General features: G+C 38.2%; 2 protein-coding genes across 3 annotated transcripts; both read right to left on the bottom strand.

The window, feature by feature from the left end:
* Positions 1-265: 265 nt before the first annotated feature.
* Positions 266-10,915, bottom strand: LOC114523059 (dynamin-binding protein-like). 2 transcript variants are annotated; one of them, XM_028543879.1, is made up of 20 exons: positions 10,769-10,915; positions 8,046-9,713; positions 7,258-7,656; positions 6,801-7,019; positions 6,564-6,655; positions 6,339-6,480; positions 5,474-5,637; positions 5,147-5,270; positions 4,966-5,057; positions 4,769-4,824; positions 4,590-4,683; positions 3,848-3,953; positions 3,635-3,765; positions 3,422-3,526; positions 3,132-3,263; positions 2,817-2,978; positions 2,292-2,474; positions 1,988-2,131; positions 1,524-1,742; positions 266-943 (listed from the first exon to the last, which is right to left on the bottom strand). In XM_028543879.1, the coding sequence occupies exons 2-20, from the start codon at positions 9,703-9,705 to the stop codon at positions 425-427; spliced, it is 4,743 nt and encodes a 1,580-aa protein (XP_028399680.1). In that variant the 5' UTR covers positions 9,706-9,713; positions 10,769-10,915; the 3' UTR covers positions 266-424. The 2 variants fall into 2 exon arrangements, with proteins under 2 accessions (XP_028399680.1, XP_028399679.1); XM_028543878.1 differs by lacking the exon at positions 10,769-10,915 and adding an exon at positions 10,334-10,378 and having other exon boundaries at positions 8,046-9,710.
* Positions 10,916-11,167: 252 nt separating this feature from the next.
* Positions 11,168-15,641, bottom strand: LOC114523061 (bifunctional arginine demethylase and lysyl-hydroxylase JMJD6-like). The gene is made up of 9 exons (XM_028543882.1): positions 15,310-15,641; positions 14,435-14,640; positions 14,061-14,213; positions 13,464-13,564; positions 12,948-13,191; positions 12,393-12,538; positions 12,275-12,317; positions 11,913-12,097; positions 11,168-11,517 (listed from the first exon to the last, which is right to left on the bottom strand). The coding sequence occupies exons 1-9, from the start codon at positions 15,377-15,379 to the stop codon at positions 11,448-11,450; spliced, it is 1,218 nt and encodes a 405-aa protein (XP_028399683.1). The 5' UTR covers positions 15,380-15,641; the 3' UTR covers positions 11,168-11,447.
* Positions 15,642-18,902: the final 3,261 nt, after the last annotated feature.

Raw genomic sequence — 18,902 nt, 5'->3', positions numbered from 1 at the left:
AGCAATGCTTCTTGGAGCAAATGTGCTCATTTTGAAAGCGATTCTTTCTGTACTGAAAAGGAATATGTACTCTGTAATTGCCAAATTTTATCGAAATAGTTTCAACAAGTGTTTTAATAAATACTGTTAGTACTGCTGCTTAAATATTAGATAATTGTCAGTCATGCATATGCATCTCTCATACATTTTGAGAACATTAAGTAGGCCATCATCCTAACATATTATTTGCAAAACTTGGTTATCATTAAATACTGACATCACAGTAGGTTATTTTACAATGTGAAAATTTAAAAATTACACTATTCATTTGCAATTATGTACATTTAAAATCTGATACTAAAATTATGTACATTGAATATTAAAATTGCATAATTGGACTTCATTTCCGATTCATTAATTATTAGCTATAAATAAGTTCCTACCATCATGTGTTTTTAACCAGATAAGAAGCTGGCACATAACCCTGTTTTCCCCTGGCTTCAACTAACCACCATTCAGGGCTACCAGAAACGTCATGGTGTTCTATCACTCTAACAAGTTCACCAGTAACCACATCCAATTCATTTGGACCATCAGATTTAAAATCATACTTCACAAGATGGTCAACAACTGAAGGTTTCAGCACACCACCATTTCTGGTTTGTCCAGCATTTAGTACCATACTGGATTGTCCAGATTTTGCTACCATACCACCTTGCCCAGTATTTTTTGTCATATTTTCACGTTTTGTAACAATGCTAATGTTTTGGCAAGGTGCCAGAAAGCTTGATGGTACAAAACCTATTTTACCATTGTGCTCACATTTCCACCATTCATTATGACCAAATGCATCATGGTATTGTGTCACTCTGACAATGTCATTCTTATTCACAGAAAGTTCAGTCGGTGCTTCTGCAGTAAACTCGTATTTTACAATATAGTTTGAACTTCTAGACGGGCTTCCCTAAAAACGTACAAAAGAGTTATGTATTCCTCTGTAGTCTGTAAAATAAGCTGTCGTGGTTTGTGTCTGAACTACCTGAGAAAGATATCTCAAACGTGGCGATCTAGTGTAGGTAGTATCAGTCTACAATTAGCTGTTGTGGTTGTGTCTGAACTACCTGAGAAAGATATCTCAAACGTGGTGGTCTAGTGTAGGTAGTATTCTACAATTAGCTGTTGTGGTTTGTGTCTGAACTACCTGAGAAAGATATCTCAAACGTGGTGGTCCAGTGTAGGTAGTATTCTACAATAAGCTGTCGTAGTTTGTGTCTGAACTACCTGAGAAAGATATCTCAAACGTGGTGGTCCAGTGTAGGTAGTATTCTACAATAAACTGTCGTGGTTTGTGTCTGAACTACCTGAGAAAGATATCTCAAACGTGGTGGTCCAGTGTAGGTAGTATTCTACAATAAGGTGTCGTGGTTTGTGTCTGAACTACCTGAGAAACATATCTCAAACGTGGTGGTCTAGTGTAGGTAGTATACTACAATTAGCTGTTGTGGTTTGTGTCTGAACTACGTGAAAAGAGAAAGTTCACTCACCTCCAGATCAAGGTCAACTCTTTTTCTTACGAGTAAACTTCTATCAGCAGCACTGACTGTACGCGATCTCACCACACCCCCACTCCTGCTCCCAGCCACACCCCCACTTGCATCAGATGGAGGCACGGGTGCCTTCCTTTTACTTTCACTCGCGCTTCGTGTCAAGCTCCTTGGATTGAGGAGCTTATTGTCCACTGACTGATTTGATCGCGACGTTTTCTATAAATGGTAGAAATAAAGTTAGTTTAGTTTAGGTTTCCTCCTGTAGTAACACTGTATCAATAAGAGATGATCCTTACTGGGCCTCTAGGAAGAACAGTTTACGGAACTGATAGAGCTATCCAGTATGAATAAAGTTAGTTTAGTTTAGGTTTCCTGCTGTTGTAACACTGGATCAATAAGAGATGATCCTTACTGGACCTCTCGGAAAAACAGTTTAGAACTGAAACCATTAGTTTACCTACCGGGCTAAGATTAGGACGAGCGGCACCAGGCAATGTGAGAGATTTCTTTGATGTAAACGCCAGCTGAAAAACTTCGTGCGAAGCGATTTTACTTTGCGAGAAATCAGAGATGATATCCATATTAACAGCATTCACCACGGAAAGCTGAAAGAATTGGAATGGATAAAATTGACAAAACTATCTGCGAGCGCTTCCATTTTCCCTAAATGAATACCCTGCTTCAATTGGCACTTCGCTTTTTATATAATAACCAGCCACTTGAGTACTGCCATTTATTACCTAATCATGCATATATCTAGCTCACCTGCACTGAAGGACTGAATTGATCCAGTGCCTCTACAAAGAAATTCTTGTGCACACAGGCAAAATTAGTGATGCATGTTTGAAGGAATTTCAGTGACTTTGTATTCAATACAGGCAGTTCATCAAGAAGCTGGGTGTTCAAAGCTTCGTAAGTTTTCTTTGCAAAATCAAGTTCATCTTTTGCCTGAAAAAGATATGAAATAAAACGAGAATATACAACATTCAAATTATACTAACTCGGGATATTAACAATGAAACTATATCACCAAGAACGAACCAAATTTTTTTGGCGGATAAAAATGCACTTTGGCTCAAGTTAAAATGAGATTAGGTCGACCTTAAACACATTTATTGCTATAATAACTTGGTTTTAAGCTAAACATTTGCAGATGATAGTGTAAACGTTTAGTTACAGGAGATGACCTAAATTTGAAATGACTTATCGGCGATTGTAAAAAATGATAATAACACTGTGCGATTTGTGCGCACATGGCCATGCGCAGTACGTCAAGGTACAAACCATTACCTGTCTCCATTTCTCTTGATCTTTTATTTTCTCCACTTTATTTGACAAACTATCGTAATCCAAACATTTATCATGTCTTTTCTGTATCAATCTATGAGGTCCTTGGAATAAATTGATGAGCGTAGTCAACGGTGATAACACCTCCCCATCCAGAACATGTTTCTAGCAAAACAGAGAGGTCAGTGTTAGAATATCATTAGAGTTCGAGGACGGTGGTCTGCACGTGATAAGAGATTTGGATTCTCCTTGAGAATAACGGTTTATCTATCGCTAACCAGTATAATTATTTAGAGCTTATGCCAAAGCAGTTTATACCAATTGGTTCACGAGGTGCTCCCCGATATATCTCTCTGCATCGGTGTATCCCTGTATATCCTTTGCTGTCCCATCGTCCTTGCAAAAATCAGTGATGTTTTCACAGCTCTGAACTTGACTCGAGTGTACATCCTAAACAAACATTACAGGGTAGAAAGAAATATAACAGACAGAGCTGAACTGTAACGAGAGGGGGTAAAATGTGAATGGCTCGAAGATCTGAACTAGTACATGTAGATGTCTGTTGCTATATTCCTAAATTCTCTGTAGCTAAATTGCACAATACAAACCTCAAACAGCTCCAGGTACTGGGTGATGTTCTTTATTAGGTTTTTGGCTGTTTTTTCAATCTGATAAAATAATCTTTCATTTTCGTTGAATTTCTCATCCACTGTCTAAACAATCACGCAGAGAAATAAATGGTGAGATCCAAGCTCGCACGAAATGATATGTTTTCTTAGGTAGTTCAGACACAAATACAACCGCAGGTTCTTGTAGTTTACCTGAGAGACAAGTCCAGTAAACTGGGTTATTCTTTGATTGAATCTTGACGACTTTTTCAGCAAAGAATGCCAGGTGAACTTTTGGAATTTCGTCGACAATCCCGACTCCTCTGCTTTCTGATATTTTTGCACTGAAAATAAGATAAATAAGAGATGGCTTTTACTGGATTCATCCTGATGGAAGATACCAAATCATATCATCATCACACTCACCTAATTCCTTTCTTCTCTTAAATTCATTCACATCATTGGCTGCAACTGTCATAACTTCGATAGCTTCAATTAACCCTGGCTTGTCTGGATGATCGTCAGGAGTATTCTAGAATATAGAAACATTTTTTAATACCAGCAACAGGATGCGAACTAAAATGGCGGGAAAGGACTGGGACTATTTGTCAAATAAAAATCCAATTCTTGGTTGAAACAACTCAATATCTCTTGAAATGTAGTTTATTTTGGTCTCAAATTTATGTCAGAGTTATAGTTCTTATGTTTGAAAATAATTACAAAATTTCGACTGGTTTTATAAAGAATAACAAAAGATATAAATAATAATGGATAATTTAAATCTGCTGCAGAATGGATTTCTATTCTGACAACTCTACTGAGAGCGCTGATTGGCTAGAAATATGAGCTTGGACACCTGGATGGATATGTTGCGTAATACAATGTTTTTACACACTACATTTAAACTACTGGGGACGGTTGTTCGAAAGGCGTTTAGCTTAAACGGTGGATAAGCCAAATTTCAAAAACACTCTCATAGATGTTGTGAATGATTGAGCCTGCATCTTGTGCCATAAATACGTACTTCCATTGAAAATTAAACTATTTACATGGAAATATTTCAGCTCAGTTGTTCCATAAATAGATAATTTGGTTTTCCATTTCGAACTTATCCACCGTTTAAGCTAAACGCCTTTCGAACAACCGGCCCCAGTTGAGGAAATTTTACCTTCAAAAGTTCATTCAAAAGTAGAGGATACTTCAATATACGTTGCACGGGTTTTATGAGAAATGACGACAAATCCCAACAATTTGAGAACTCCCTTTAAAAGAATACAAATGTTTTCTATCGCGCTACATACTAGATTTTTAAGACATGATAAATGATATTATGAGTTATCACTTTACCTGATAGATTCCAGACATTTTTGGATATATTGTCGAGTTTCCTCGTTGTTAGAACACTGTAGGTACGGAGAGGAAATAAATTAGCACTGATCGTATCAGACGTTGACAGGTTCAGAAGATTAAGCGTAAAAACAACTAAATTACATCCAGTTAGTGTTATATCGCATAACCAGCTACATTCAAATGAATGTATTCACCTTTTCAAGAAAAGCGATAGCTTCATCGTGATTTCTGCAATATTTCCCATAAACCATCGTCATCTCTTCGGAGAAATCGACAAAGCATTTTCCTGAAGAAAAAAAGTTTTAAGAGATCGTATGTATCTACTAAATGTTACTGTTTGAAACAGAACACGGACAAAATGGATGCTTCACAAACCAACGATCTGTTCGTTGATGTCAATATCGTCAGTAGCACTCTCAAGTCTTTCTAGTAGTCTGCTTGATAAGTCCGCGACGTCTTCCATATTACCAAACAATAAATCACAGTCGATTGCTTCGACCTGGTTGAGAAAAGGACAGTTGTAGTTGGATATACGTGTAAAATTATGCAAGACTGTCACCGTCATTATCATCATCATCACGATAATCATTATCATCACCATCACTGTTACTATGATCAACATCATCACGATAATCACATTATCAGCATTATCACTGTCATCAATGATCAACATCACAATCAATTGATTTGACATAAAACTACCTTCCATTCAATGAGGTTCATCATGAAGTTTTTCAAACAAAGATTGAGATCGCGACCAAATGATTTCTCGGTTGCCAATATTTCGTCAATGATTTTCTTACGATGTGTCACATCCTTTTCTGGAAATTCTTTCGTAACTTCTCCTTTAAGCTGACTCACAAGATCTACGGCAAAACGTCACAAAGTCGAGTTAGTCTGGTGTTTACTGCATTACAATGAATGCTTTACATTCAATCTTCATCACTGCAGAACTGCCAGTCTACTGTTGCTATTAATACTAGCCTGACTAGTCCAGTACTTACTGCTTTGCAATGTTTTATTCAGTGTTTCACTTTCAACCTTTCTCGATGTCAATTGATCATTGCAGTACCGCCAGTCTGACTGAGTGTTGACTGTTGCTACTAATACTAGCCTGACTAGTCTAGTACTTACTGCTTTGCAATGTTTTATTCAGTGTTTCACCTTCAACCTTCCTCGATGTCAGTTGATCATCGCAGTACTGCTAGTCTAACTGAGTGCTGACTGTTGCTACTAATACTAGCCTGACTACTCTGGTACTTACTGCTTTGCAATGTTTTATTCAGTGTTTCACTTTCAACCTTCCTCAATGTCAGTTTATAATTGCTGTACTGCTAGTCTAACTGAGTGTTGACTGTTGCAACTAATACTAGCCTGACTAGTCTAGTACTTCCTGCTTTGCAATGTTTTATTCAGTGTTTCACTTTCAACCTTCCTCAATGTCAGTTGATCATTGCAGTACTGTTAGTCTAACTGAGTGCTGACTGTTGCAACTAATACTAGCCTGACTAGTCTAGTACTGACAACAATCTCACGTTCTTACAGTGAAAGTGGTCTTCACACTCACCCAGCAGAGAGTCTAACTCCGACTTCAAATTCTTAATCGCTTTGTCGCAAAACGAGATGTTGTCCTGGAGTTCATCTCGTTCCTCGTCTTCCTCACAACCTGACAGGAGCGACTCCAAGTTCATCTTGGTGTCCGTATTCTCCTAAATAATAGAAATATGTTGAAGAACCTGTCACAAGAATTGATGACTGTTTGAATCAGAGAAGCAGAAAACGACCAACATACCTTAATGCTTTCCCGCAATTGCTCAATTTTCAAATCGATTTCCTCTTGTGATGAGTATCCATCCAGAAGCTTCATAAGCCGTTTCTTTTGATCTATTAAAACACAAAATTCCTTCATATCAAGGTCTGTTTATACGATCCAATTTTGTTGGATCCAATTCACTTCTGATGGATGTTTTACAGTCTGTTGACTTGCAAAGTATATTTCACCTGAGGTTTAAAAATGAATATTCTTTACCTTCAATTTTCTTCAACTGTTTTCTCAAATCTTCAATTTTTCTTTGGGTGATTCCCTTCTTTGCTTCCAGCTCCTCTCGTCTCGAGGTATCTTTGTTTACAGTCTCAATCAGAACAGCCACGCCTGACAATATTTGGTTTTCTTTCTGTAATTCATTCTTCAATTTCGTTATTTGCTCGTCCAGTTGTTCAATAATTGGGAAACCTTGGTTCGAACCACCTTAATGCGGAAATAAAGATTTTGAAATGGCTTACATGCATGCATGAAGGATCAGATGATGTCCTCACACCACACCACACCACACCACACCACACCACACCACACCACACCACACCACACCACACCACACCACACCACACCACACCATACTATACCAGCATATCATAACTGTATCATATTACCATACCAGTCTGTACCACACCATACTATCCCACCCTACTAGATACATAAACCATACCTTGTTCTGTCAAGGGCTTCCTGGTTCGTTTAGCAGGCACTGGTTTTTGTGTCTTTCCTGACTCTCGTAGCTCATTCAAAGACGGAGAATTCTGCCGTGAACTACTCTTCTCAAATGCATCCGCCTGTTCCATCAATTTACTTGAAAGAGCGTCAGGCGTGGATGAACGTGAACGCGAGACATCCACTCTTGGTGGGGGAAGGGGACGCCCTCGACTTTGTTCAGGGGAGAGCGGTTTCGTTAGATCTTCCTCTAAGGACCTGTCCAGTAAGGTTTTGTAAGACATACGTGGTGACTCCCTTGGACTCTTGTTTCTCGATATGGGCGTGGGCTTGGGCTGGGTTTTGGCGGGACGTGAGCTAGTTGTTGAGTCATCTTCAAATTTCACCCAATTGTTCTCTGGAATTTAGAAGAAAAAACAACTTTACTACAATAGTTTGTGTCTAAACGACGTGGTGGTGGCCAGTGTACAGTATATAGGTGGTATTCTACAATAAGCTGTCGTGGTTTGTGTCTGAACTACCTGAGAAAGATATCTCAAACGTGGTGGTCCAGTGTAGGTAGTATTCTACAATAAGCTGTCGTGGTTTGTGTCTGAAACTGAGAAGAGAAAGAAAGTATTCTACAATAAGTCCGTGGTTTGTGTCTGAACTACCTGAGAAAGATATCTCAAACGTTGTGGTCTAGTGTGGGTAGTATTCTACAATAAGCTGTCGTGGTTTGTGTCTGAACTACCTGAGGAAGATATATCTACCTGAAATCTTCACCAAACTGTATCAAACACGTACCATTTGGTTTCACAAAACCAGAATGTTTCCCCGTAGGTGTGACAGGTTTAGGTGGCAAGACAGGTTTAACTGGCAATGAAACAGGTTTAACTGGCAATGAAACAGGTTTTGCTGGTTTCTTCAAGAAATCTGGTTTGGGCGCTATGAGTGGTTTAGAAGCAAGTGGTTTATTCTGATCTGTCCTGGGAGTCCTTGGTTTAACTTGAAAAGATGAAACAAAATTTTCTTCAGATTCAAATGTATTTCCGTCATTTTTCAATGTGCGTGGTTCCGCGTTTTGCTCGCTCATCTTTCCATTTGAGTTTTCTCTATCAGTGATAACACTTTTAGAAATACTTGTTTCAAATTCTGAACTTAAGTTCAATCCATCTAGTTGCGCGTGCAGTTCGAGAAACACTGCCGGACAAACGCCAGTATTTTCATCCTTTCTTGCTAAGACCCACTCATCATCATAAATTTGCTCTATCAAAACTAAATCCCCAACCTCAAGGCACAGGTCACCGTCGATACAGCTTTCATAGCTATAAATAGCCTTGGCTTGGTCCCCAGTCGTAAACGGCGAGCTCATGAATTCCTCTTTCACAGGGGGTGACACCTCTCCACTTCCAACTCCCCCTCCAGATCTAGAAACTTCTTCAAAGTTCTGAGGTAGCTCCTGCTTGATTTGAACAAAGGAGGAGGGGAAGATGCCCACCTGGTCATGACACTCCCCCTCAATCCACTCAGCGCTCACCCAACGGTGAAGGAACACCACCTCACCCTCTCTAAACGACAGCTCTGACGATGTCTCGCCAACAAACGGATAGACTGCTACAGCATATGGCACATTAATCCCATCATCCCCCCCACTTGAAAAATGGCCCCCAGGCAACTTCTTATCAAGGGACAGGTCTTGCCCTCGGGGCAATTGCTGTTCGTTAGTAGAGGGCTGTGTTACGGTTACTGCTTGACCCCCCGGTAAAGGTACTAAAACTTCCACAAAAGATTTTGGGAAAATTCCTGTGATTCCATCACAAGTTCCTTCAAACCATTCTGCGTCAAATTCCTTTGTCAAGGCAATTACTTGACCAGACGAAAAGCTGAGCTCCAATTCAGTTAAGGCTTTGAAATCAAACAGTGCTTTTGCATGTGCAGTTGAATTTGTAATGTGCTCTTGAGGTGGGGTTTGTTGATTGTTTATTTGCGGTTTTGGCTCAGTCACATTCTTAACATTCACAGCAAGATCAACTTGTTGTGGTGCAGGGGAATCATCCAAACCCTCAACCATGTGTATGGGGAAGAGCCCAACTTCACCTTCAATACTCCCACGGCACCAATGCTCATCAACATGGCTCAAAAATGTCAATTTATCTCCTCTGAAAAATGTGAGCATCCCATCTTCACCGCTAATATAAGTATCATTTGCAACAACAGTCTTCCCAGATGTTGCTGTACTTTGGGAAGCAGAGGTAGATCCCAGGTTGACACCAGCTGCTGAAGATGTTGTTAAGGGCTCAACAAAGTTTGCTGGAAAAAGACCAGAATTTCCTTCATGCTCACCCTTAATCCAGTTCTCATTAATCAAGTTTAGAACTTGAATGACGTCTCCGGCGTTAAAGTTAAGATCCCCAGTTTCACAAGAATGGTAGTCGTACAATGCCCTTACAAAGGATTTGGCCATCGATACTTCTGGATAAAATACAAATCATTCATGTACATTTCATTAAGATTGTGGGACTGAACAAGTGCATATGCTCCACTTATCTACCCAAATCAGACAGGGCTAAATCAAAATCTTATGAGGCTTGCAGCATATTACAGAAACCTGGCATTTACAATCAGATTTGCATATATTTTTATTGCATATCCTAATTATAACTTGATTATGTCTAGCACTTAAACACGACTCAATGCTTGCCATTAAATAGCAATACAGGGGACTTTGACAACCCTGTTAACATAATGTAGATTGTTCAACAGACACAAATTCCTGAGGGATGCAATGATGCATGTTGATTGACAGTTGATTCACGAACCTTTCAAGCAATAACCTGAGAATGGAATCAGATAATAAGATAGTGCTAATACTTATACTCTGTCTAATGGCAGATAATTTTTATTGCAGAGCAAAGTACTGCCAGTTAACAGGTGCTAGCAGAGTAATACTAAAACAAATTGCTAACTGCTGCGGACACAATGTGACATAATGCATCGTTGCACTTTATTAACTCTAAAAAAAAATGCTTGACAGAATTTTACCAATGATTTCATTGATTTGTCAAGATTCAAGTGTTAAGAAAAACGCCTACCACCACGTGAATACATCTTTGAAATAATTCTAAATCCTTAGAAATGAAAATGAAATGATACTTTCGTAAAACCATAAACACTTCCGTGTACTTTATATAAAATTATTTGAATAAATATTTTTTTTCATAGCGGAAATTATTACATGTTTACAACTAGAGCAGACATCCTTTCGAATCAAAATAAAAAATATTCTTTATGTACTTGCCGTCCGTGCCTTCCCACTCTTAAATACCATGAAATTTCTGGAAGCTTTAACAAGTATTCTTTATGAAATTGTTTATAATCAGAAGACACTTGTGAAATATTTCAACATCGTCGAAACGGCAGATTATGACAAGAGACAAACAAATACTAATCATTAATACACCATAACCGTCGGCATTTTCCACATATTTTCGCACAAGAATATGAAAATTGCGGTGTAGTTTACTAACCTTTAAAATAGACATAATCTTTCGCCAATCGACTACAATATAAATACAAAAGATAGAAATTTAAACATCGTAAACACGTATTTTATGTATTTTTGATTTGTGGTTAGATAATTTTCGACATTTTACGTCCATCTTGTGAATACTTCATATAAGGAAGACGTCCAGCCATAGATGGATGATCATCATGGATCCTTGCTTGTTAACCTGGGTTCCTGGGGAATGAGAGTTTTCCTGTTCACTAAATTCCAATAAAATTCCACATCTGCCACTTCATGCATTACCACTGCAAGTGATTCTTAAACAAACGTCTAGTGATAGTCATCTAGTGCACACATACTTTATCAGTCTTCTCCTTACCAAACTAAAAAACTCTTTATGAATGTTTATTTATTGACTTAGAACAGCTTTAGATTGGCAATTTTAACCGCTACAGTTATTTCTATAGCTTCAATTACATCTTATGTTATAAGAATTTTAACATACTCATGATACGATTCGAAGGTATCTCTAGAAAAAGTCGCTCGGCTATTTTTTATAAAAAATTGCCCATGATGTCTCAAAACAGAGCGGTAATTACAGTATATTGGCTCATATAGTTTACAGTCAATTATTACACACTTAATAGGATTGCTTTCAAATGGGTAATTGTATATATATTCTCATCTTGTGCGAAAGCTAACTATCTTGCATGTTTTGGAGTGCTTGACAGACTCCGATATGGTTCATTTTTCTCCTCGCTCGATCGTTTTCTAAAGCGGGGAATAAGTTGTTTGAGAATGGTAAGATACCATTTGGTATGGTATGTTGTGGTAAGGAGTACTGTGGTATGGTAACGTGTGGTATGGTATGGTAACGTGTGGTATGGTATGGTATGGTATGGCATGGTATGGTATGGTAACGTATGGTATGGTAACGTGTGGTATTGGTATGGTATGGTATGGTATGGCATGGTATGGTATGGTAACGTGTGGTATGGTATGGTATGGTATGGCATGGTATGGTATGGTATGGTATGGTATGGTATGGTATGGTATGGTATGGTATGGTATGGTATGGTATGGCATAGCATAGCAAAGTCATATGATTACAGATGTACTATGGTACGAGGATTTGGATACAAGCGTTGGTGCCCAACTGGTCTTACCTCTTCTTAATATGGTTGTTATTTCTTTTGTTTTCTTCTCTGACTTCACTGTCTGAAGTCTCACTGTCACTGGAACATGACGAAGAAGAGGATGACGAGCAGCTGCTGGACGAGTCGGACTGGACCCCAGTATCATCATCAGTAATCCTCCTGTCTGCTATCTCAATAAGTTCAGGACGCTCTTTCTGAAAAAAAGATTCAATCAACTCTATCAGTTCTAAACTGTTCTTCCTGAGGTCCAGTAAGGATCATCTCTTATTGATCCAGTGTTACTACAGGAGGAAACCTAAACTAACTTTATTTATACTGGATAGCTCTATCAGTTAAAAATTATCACCAGACTGGTTCTATTACTACTGTACCTGCAATCTGCGATACCACTGCCTGGACAGCTTTGGTCGTCCTCTAAAACAGAAGTTTCGATTCAAAAAACAATATCGATAGATGAAAAATGTAAACAAAGTACTTTTGTAGCAATACCTGACAGTTTTCGGCCAAACAATATGGAAGTTAGTTGGACTACAAAAGTTTTGAGTAACGGCAACCGTAGTATCCAAGTTTAATACGACATGCCACCACCCAGCAGGGACGAAGACAGTTTCACCAGGACATTGTAGAAGTTCCAGCTGGGAAAACGAAAAAAACATAATGAATTACAACATTTAACTTTAGTCTGAAGTGAATAAAGTTAGTTTAGTTTAGGTTTCCTCCTGTAGTAACACTGGATCAATAAGAGATGATCCTTACTGGACCTCTACGAAGAACAGCTTAGAACTGATAGAGCTATCCAGTATAAATAAAGTTAGTTTAGCTTAGGTTTCCTCCTGTAGTAACACTGGATCAATAAGAGATAATCCTTACTGGACCTCTAGGAAGAACAGTTTAGAATTGATAGAGCTATCCAGTATAAACAAAGTTAGTTTAGTTTAGGTTGGACCTGTATTATGTCCGGAACAATGAGAAGCAAACTGTAGTAACACTGGATCAATAATAAGAGATAATCGTTACTGGAAGCACAAAAAACTCTACCCTTACCGGTGCATACTCCTGAGGCCAAGATGGATCTTTGATCTTTGGGTACATTTTATGAAACCACGTAATGGCTTCCCCTTTCTGATTTCCTCCCTCTACGGTAGTTAATTTCACAACCTCCCTCGGAGTATGAGTGGGGAACAAGACCCAGCGCTTGTGTCCAGAGATAAGGCTGTTCCAAGCACTTGTACCAAGTGGGTCGATGTGTATACCAGTACCAGACCGTGCTGGTCCTAATACAAACCATCTGAAGAAACAGAAATGAGTCGCTCTGTTACATACACACGAAGCAATTTGAATTTTGCTGCAATTTGCAAGATAGTTTGGCATTACAGAGTGATGTTTAGGTCTAAAGTGTATCATGTTTAGGACATTTTGAGCATGAAAAGTTATTTTAAATAGTGATATCGGAACGTGTTTATTGTTTTCCTGATGTTGCAAAAGAATTTAAACGGTAGCTAGAGTCAATCAGACAAGAATTCAGACAAACAGATTCCTATTCGTCTTCTAGTTTCCTACCTATACGGAGGTCTTTTTGACTCGCGACAATATCGGAATAAATCATCGGCAAAATACTCCGGAACTTCGTAATCTTCCAACAACCGTCTTCGTTTGTGATGCTGTAAAATTTACAGAGCAAAGGTACTCGTCTCTCGATAGAAGAAGCTCTTAAATCGAGAGCTTAAAAAGTTCTCCAGCATGTTTTTTGACCGACTAATAAGCTTATTTTGTCTGTAATTTACAAGGAGCAATATGCAGAGAGTTTATGACTGTGACTGATAAAAAATATGTTTATGACCTCATTTGACAAAGGCATTTAGGTTTTAGTAGGGTTAATACGCTGAATTATTTTAAGAAGAAAACTGCTTTCTATACTGATACCTAATTTTTAGCTCATGTTTACAGGAAAGTATTACGGACCAAACCCATTTTGTAATTTGAATCCCTATATTTTCATTATAAACTTGTTTAATATTGTTACCAATGCAACCAAATATCAATATGAGATTAAGTAATCTTATCATCTTGTCTGGGTTAAAAGAGAATGCTTTTACAAAAAATATTGAATGCAAAAGAAAAAAATATGTAAATATTGATATAATTTTGATGTTATACCTCGCCATATGAGCTATCAAAAATGTACAAAGGACTGTCATCCACTGTGGTTTTAATATATTGCATGTAGTATTTTAGTTTCATCTTCACAGAGTAACCATCATCATCTTCACCAACTTTAAATTTCTGATTTCGATATTTTTTAACCAGCCTCTGTGAATAAACAAATACAATTATGTGACTTTTCAAATTTATAATATACTCAGATCATTCCATTACACTGTACACTTTATTAACAAGTATATATTTCAGCATGAACTAAACTAACATACACTTGATCGAAAAATTGTATTTAGCTTTCTGTGCAGTCAAAAATGAATGTGAGTTAGTTAAGTTTAGGTTTCCTTTCCAGGAATAAGGTTCAATTATCTGACCTCTAGAGTCCATCTTCTCATGGCAGGCCACGAATCTAAGCAATGTGTGATAACAACAGGTTTCAGTGGCCTTTCAAACTTTTCAATAAACTCTTCATGAGATATCTTATTGCAGTTTATTCTTGGAACATTATCTGTAAAGCTGTCAAGGCTGAGGTCAAATGTATCATTAAACTTGTACTTGGTCCATCCATCCACCTTCAGCTCTGGAAAAACAAAATATGTAAAATATTTCACCAAGCATCCACAATGCTCTCCACAATTTGTTCTGATTGTATTGATTGGCTGTACCTGCCTACCTGGGTTACATTCCAGTCCTATTTTGAATTGTAAACTTAGGGCAACTATCATGTTCGCCTGAACTCTCCAATCCAGAAGTGTCTGACATCCGAATGCGAAAAGTATGTTGCCCAAGTTCATAGAAATTAGTATTTCACACTTTTTTGATCACATAATACTCACTTTATGAAAATCACCAACTTTGCGATGATATATTTTTGATATTTTTTAAAACTTTTTGCAACCAAACTTTGCAATTTTACCTAATCTGGGATGATTTTTTCAGCTGTAAAGCCCGGTACCGAGAAATTAAACTTAGCTTAAAAGGGACATGGTCCATAATTTCTGCAGATACTTGGCTTAAAAAACTTTATGTGAAGCAGCTATTATGTGAATGCAAGTAGCACGCATGAGGAGCTATTGATCTTGGGCACACATATCAGTATGAATCCCAATGAAGTATTCACAAGATCTTACTACGCATTGATAGATGATGAAAAGAACACACATGGTTTTACCTTTTTACAAGTGAAAGTACCGTAATAAAAAAATCTACCATTAAAAGTCTACCATTAATGCATTAATATTATTCTTACCGGGCCTGGCACTTGCTTTTGCCTTCTTGATGCGCGATTTTGACTTCGAGCTGATCTGAAAATCCCTCATATTGAAATGATCACACGAATAAACTAATCATGTACTAGGAATTTCCTCAGGCAAATGAAAGACTGTCAAGTGCGTCTATGTTTAAATTCTTTATTGCGTTCATGAATTAATCACATTTGTTTAAGCTGCTGAACATCGATTCCTCTTTCAAAAGCCACGCTAATCCTTTTGATTCGTTTTCTCGTTAAGCTTTACAAATTATTTTAAAGACAAACTTTCATGACCAATACATTCGGAACGAGCCATGCTTCTTTCCATGTTTTGTGAGTTACCCGCAGTACTTCATGTCTCAATAAACAAAACCGTATGGACTGACAGGTGATTTAGGTACCGTTACCCATAGAGATTATAAATAACACGTTTTATTTATAATCTCTATGCCGTTACCACCCTCCCCCCTCCGGCGCTTAACTTTGGGCCCTTGATTTTCTGATGCCTGGAGGAAGTTATTAGTTATATTCAGTTCTGTCAGACGAATTTTTTTCTAAGCTATTGTACTTACAAGACAAATCCGTAGGACAAAACTGAACATATGAATAAACACGCGTGAGTGGAGGTAAAATTTGACTATAACAATTTAGAGCATTCTATTCAGAAGGTCCCAGTTTTCAGTTCAATGCCCAGTTCACAAGATTTACCCAGATTTACCTGCATGTCCGAGGTGCGAATAAATGAGTCGAAGCGCACTGTATTTCGCTAATTAGCATAAACGGCACAATAGGCAGCTCTGACGTGACATGCCCATGACGTTAGATGCCGCATTTTTTAAACCAATATTTGCTTTGACTTCTGGAATATCAGAATATCTTTTTCAAATGCCATTAACGTTTGCAATTAAGTTCCGTGCGTCGTTCGTCTGTCTTTGCTCAAAGATAAGATAACTAAAACAACACAATATATTATTGCCATTATTGACGTTGTTCAAATCGACTTTCCGCTTCCGCTGGTTAATGGTTGCAGATATCCAGTCTCTTCTCATTAAACGAAATGTTTGGTTTCCGCATTCGAATGGCGTCCATGTAGCTAGTCATAGTAGGCAAAGAGATGTAATGATGCTTGGGTTTACACAAAGAAATAAGTACGACCGTGGCAGGAGTGCCGAATACCTCCTTTGAAGTGACTGAATTTATCAGTATAAGGGTTGTTTTTCACTGTCGCGTTTTTTGTACGTACATACACGCACGTAAACGTTTAAATTCATTTAAATGATACTTATGAAATCAACGATTGAATATAGATGCATAGGGTTGAATTCCGTTGATGATTTACTTTGTTTTTTCTGGCATAAAGTTAACCATGCATACAACATGTTACTTAGAAGGTTTTAAGCTTTTACGTGCGTGTACGTACGTGTAAAAAACGCGACAGTAGAAAGCAGCCCTAAATAAACACCGCGTCACAAGCTCGCTTTTGCGAAGAGTACAGGAAAGTAAAAATATTCCGAAACATTCACTTCCCAGTTTCACTTTTTCATGCGTCATATTATGTGGTTGTACATGAAAAACATTTAATTATCACAATTAACCGCACAATGAAGATAAAAGCAAATTAGCAAATTAAATGCATAGTTATATTTCCTTTAACATAGCGGAAGACTTGCAGTATCAATAAAAAGTATGCGCATAATTGATGTCGTATTGTTTTTATTGGCAAATTATGCCCTCACTTACAAACACATAAGGAATGATTATACTATTAGATATACATTATGTACTTTATATTATAACCATGCACTCGATAGCCAATATTATAGAACGATCAGCAAACAGTACTGGCAAATATTGTTCGACTAGTTTTCAAACAAACTACTGGAGTTGAAGACTAAAATGTAATGTAAATTCTCTTAAAAACTCTATACCATGGAATTGTTTCAACCATTTTTCAGAGAGCTAAAGCGTCGACAACAACGGTAACTTGATAATATTTTTCAACTAACTCATAAATGTTTTGTACCGAAATATATAGTTTCGTACGTTATTATAGTCATATCCACAATAATAACTCTACCGTCCACAATATTAATCCCACAAAAAGTACATCTTAAATGATCAAATCATTTCTACATATACATGTGGTATATATTGCACGCGAGACACTAATATCAAATATATCATATACATCACTACATGCTTCTGTGCCGTTTGCATTACAGATTGTTCCGAGCTGTAATTAGAACTACCCAATCTTATAATCCCAGAAATGTTACGTCAAAGATAATTTGCGCAGTGAAGGCAAATCAGAATAACTGCAAACCAGCTTAACACAAACCTACAACTCCCATTACTTCCTTCTGGATGACTCGTTGTTGAACCAAACAGAACATTTGCACTCCTTATCCTTTCAGATAAGTCCGATTTCCTTGCGAACTTTCTACTACCTTGAGACTGTTTCGATGACTTTCCCCCCGATTTTTTACCAGTGCGCAAAATTGCGCTGCATCTGCTGCGCGATTTATTCCCCGATTCATTCAGTTGGCCGTTTCGTCGAAGCTTCCGAACAACTTTGCGGAAAATCGATTTCTTGAAGGGGATCGTCCCAACTTGACTATTTATCTCCGCAACAAAATAACGTCCGCGACGTTTGCGCAGAAACGCGATGTATACACCATTTTGTACAGCACGCGAATTGACGCAATGTCCAGGAACATACCCAAAGCCTGAAACATAAACATAATTTGCGCGCAGCTTTCCCTTGAGCACGCAAAGAACTCGAAATCGTGCGTGGTAAGGACCAGATGGTGAAAAGGTGGTGGCGTTTGTCTGGCGTGACAAATGCGGGCTTCGCGTCACCTCACCAACCATTACCAGATCTGCACGAATCGCACGGACGCTTACATCTTTGGCCTGCCAGTATCGAGGCGGAGAGCACCCATCAGCTACGCAATATAACGCCAATACATTCAGGACTACGGTAATTTCGCGTAACCAGCCTAATCCCATGATTCCCATCTCTAACAGGAGGCAATTTATCAACGCAATGTAAACGTACCACCGAGCAGGGCCATTTATCTACACTCTGACACGCGCGAGCCGCGATGATAAGTTAAAATTATGGTGGAGACGAAGCGTCTGTAGCAGAACACGTTATCAGTGCGGACAATGACCGTAGAGGGTCGTTGACAACGCTAGTTTCCTAAGCGTCCAAATGTCTGAACAAGTTTTCACTGTTCTGTTTGTCCGTCTTACGACTGAGATCTGTTTTTAAACCACGCGCTGAAGGGGTTGCTTTTAGACGCAATACGCACAGCTTGTAAAGTTTTTATCTATGCTGGACTCGAATGAAAGCTTGTTCATCCAAAAGCGATTGTCTGGCCACAAATTGCTTGAACAAATATTTACTTACGGCTTCGGTAATGTCGCGTCTATCTGGGAAACCAATCGAAGGAAAATTGAAAAGATGATTTTGGCTCAGAGCCAAGGTCTTGTAGCGGTTAAAATTCAAGGATAGTGTATGATGCGCGAGATACGAAACTCTTCGTGTCAGCCGATACTGATTAATTAAAAATATCCCTAATTAGTTGGTT

Source organism: Dendronephthya gigantea, unplaced genomic scaffold (assembly GCF_004324835.1).
Source record: "Dendronephthya gigantea isolate DGI-Jeju-01 unplaced genomic scaffold, DenGig_1.0 000026F, whole genome shotgun sequence".
NCBI classification, from domain to species: Eukaryota; Metazoa; Cnidaria; class Anthozoa; order Malacalcyonacea; family Nephtheidae; genus Dendronephthya; species Dendronephthya gigantea.
This window is presented reverse-complemented; position numbering and strand designations above follow the sequence as displayed.

What these genes read in the sequence shown, in the direction of transcription:
- LOC114523059 (XM_028543878.1), bottom strand. An exon ending in CTATCGCTTTTCTTGAAAAG is followed by an intron (nt 4,825 to 4,965) that starts GTGAATACATTC and finishes CCGTACCTACAG; the next exon opens with TGTTCTAACAACGAGGAAAC. An exon ending in TTTTGAATGAACTTTTGAAG is followed by an intron (nt 3,954 to 4,589) that starts GTAAAATTTCCT and finishes TCTATATTCTAG; the next exon opens with AATACTCCTGACGATCATCC.
- LOC114523061 (XM_028543882.1), bottom strand. Translation starts at nt 15,379, where the DNA reads ATGAGGGATTTTCAGATCAGCTCGAAGTCAAAATCGCGCATCAAGAAG. An exon ending in TCAAAAAGACCTCCGTATAG is followed by an intron (nt 13,192 to 13,463) that starts GTAGGAAACTAG and finishes CTGTTTCTTCAG; the next exon opens with ATGGTTTGTATTAGGACCAG. An exon ending in GGCCTCAGGAGTATGCACCG is followed by an intron (nt 12,539 to 12,947) that starts GTAAGGGTAGAG and finishes TCGTTTTCCCAG; the next exon opens with CTGGAACTTCTACAATGTCC.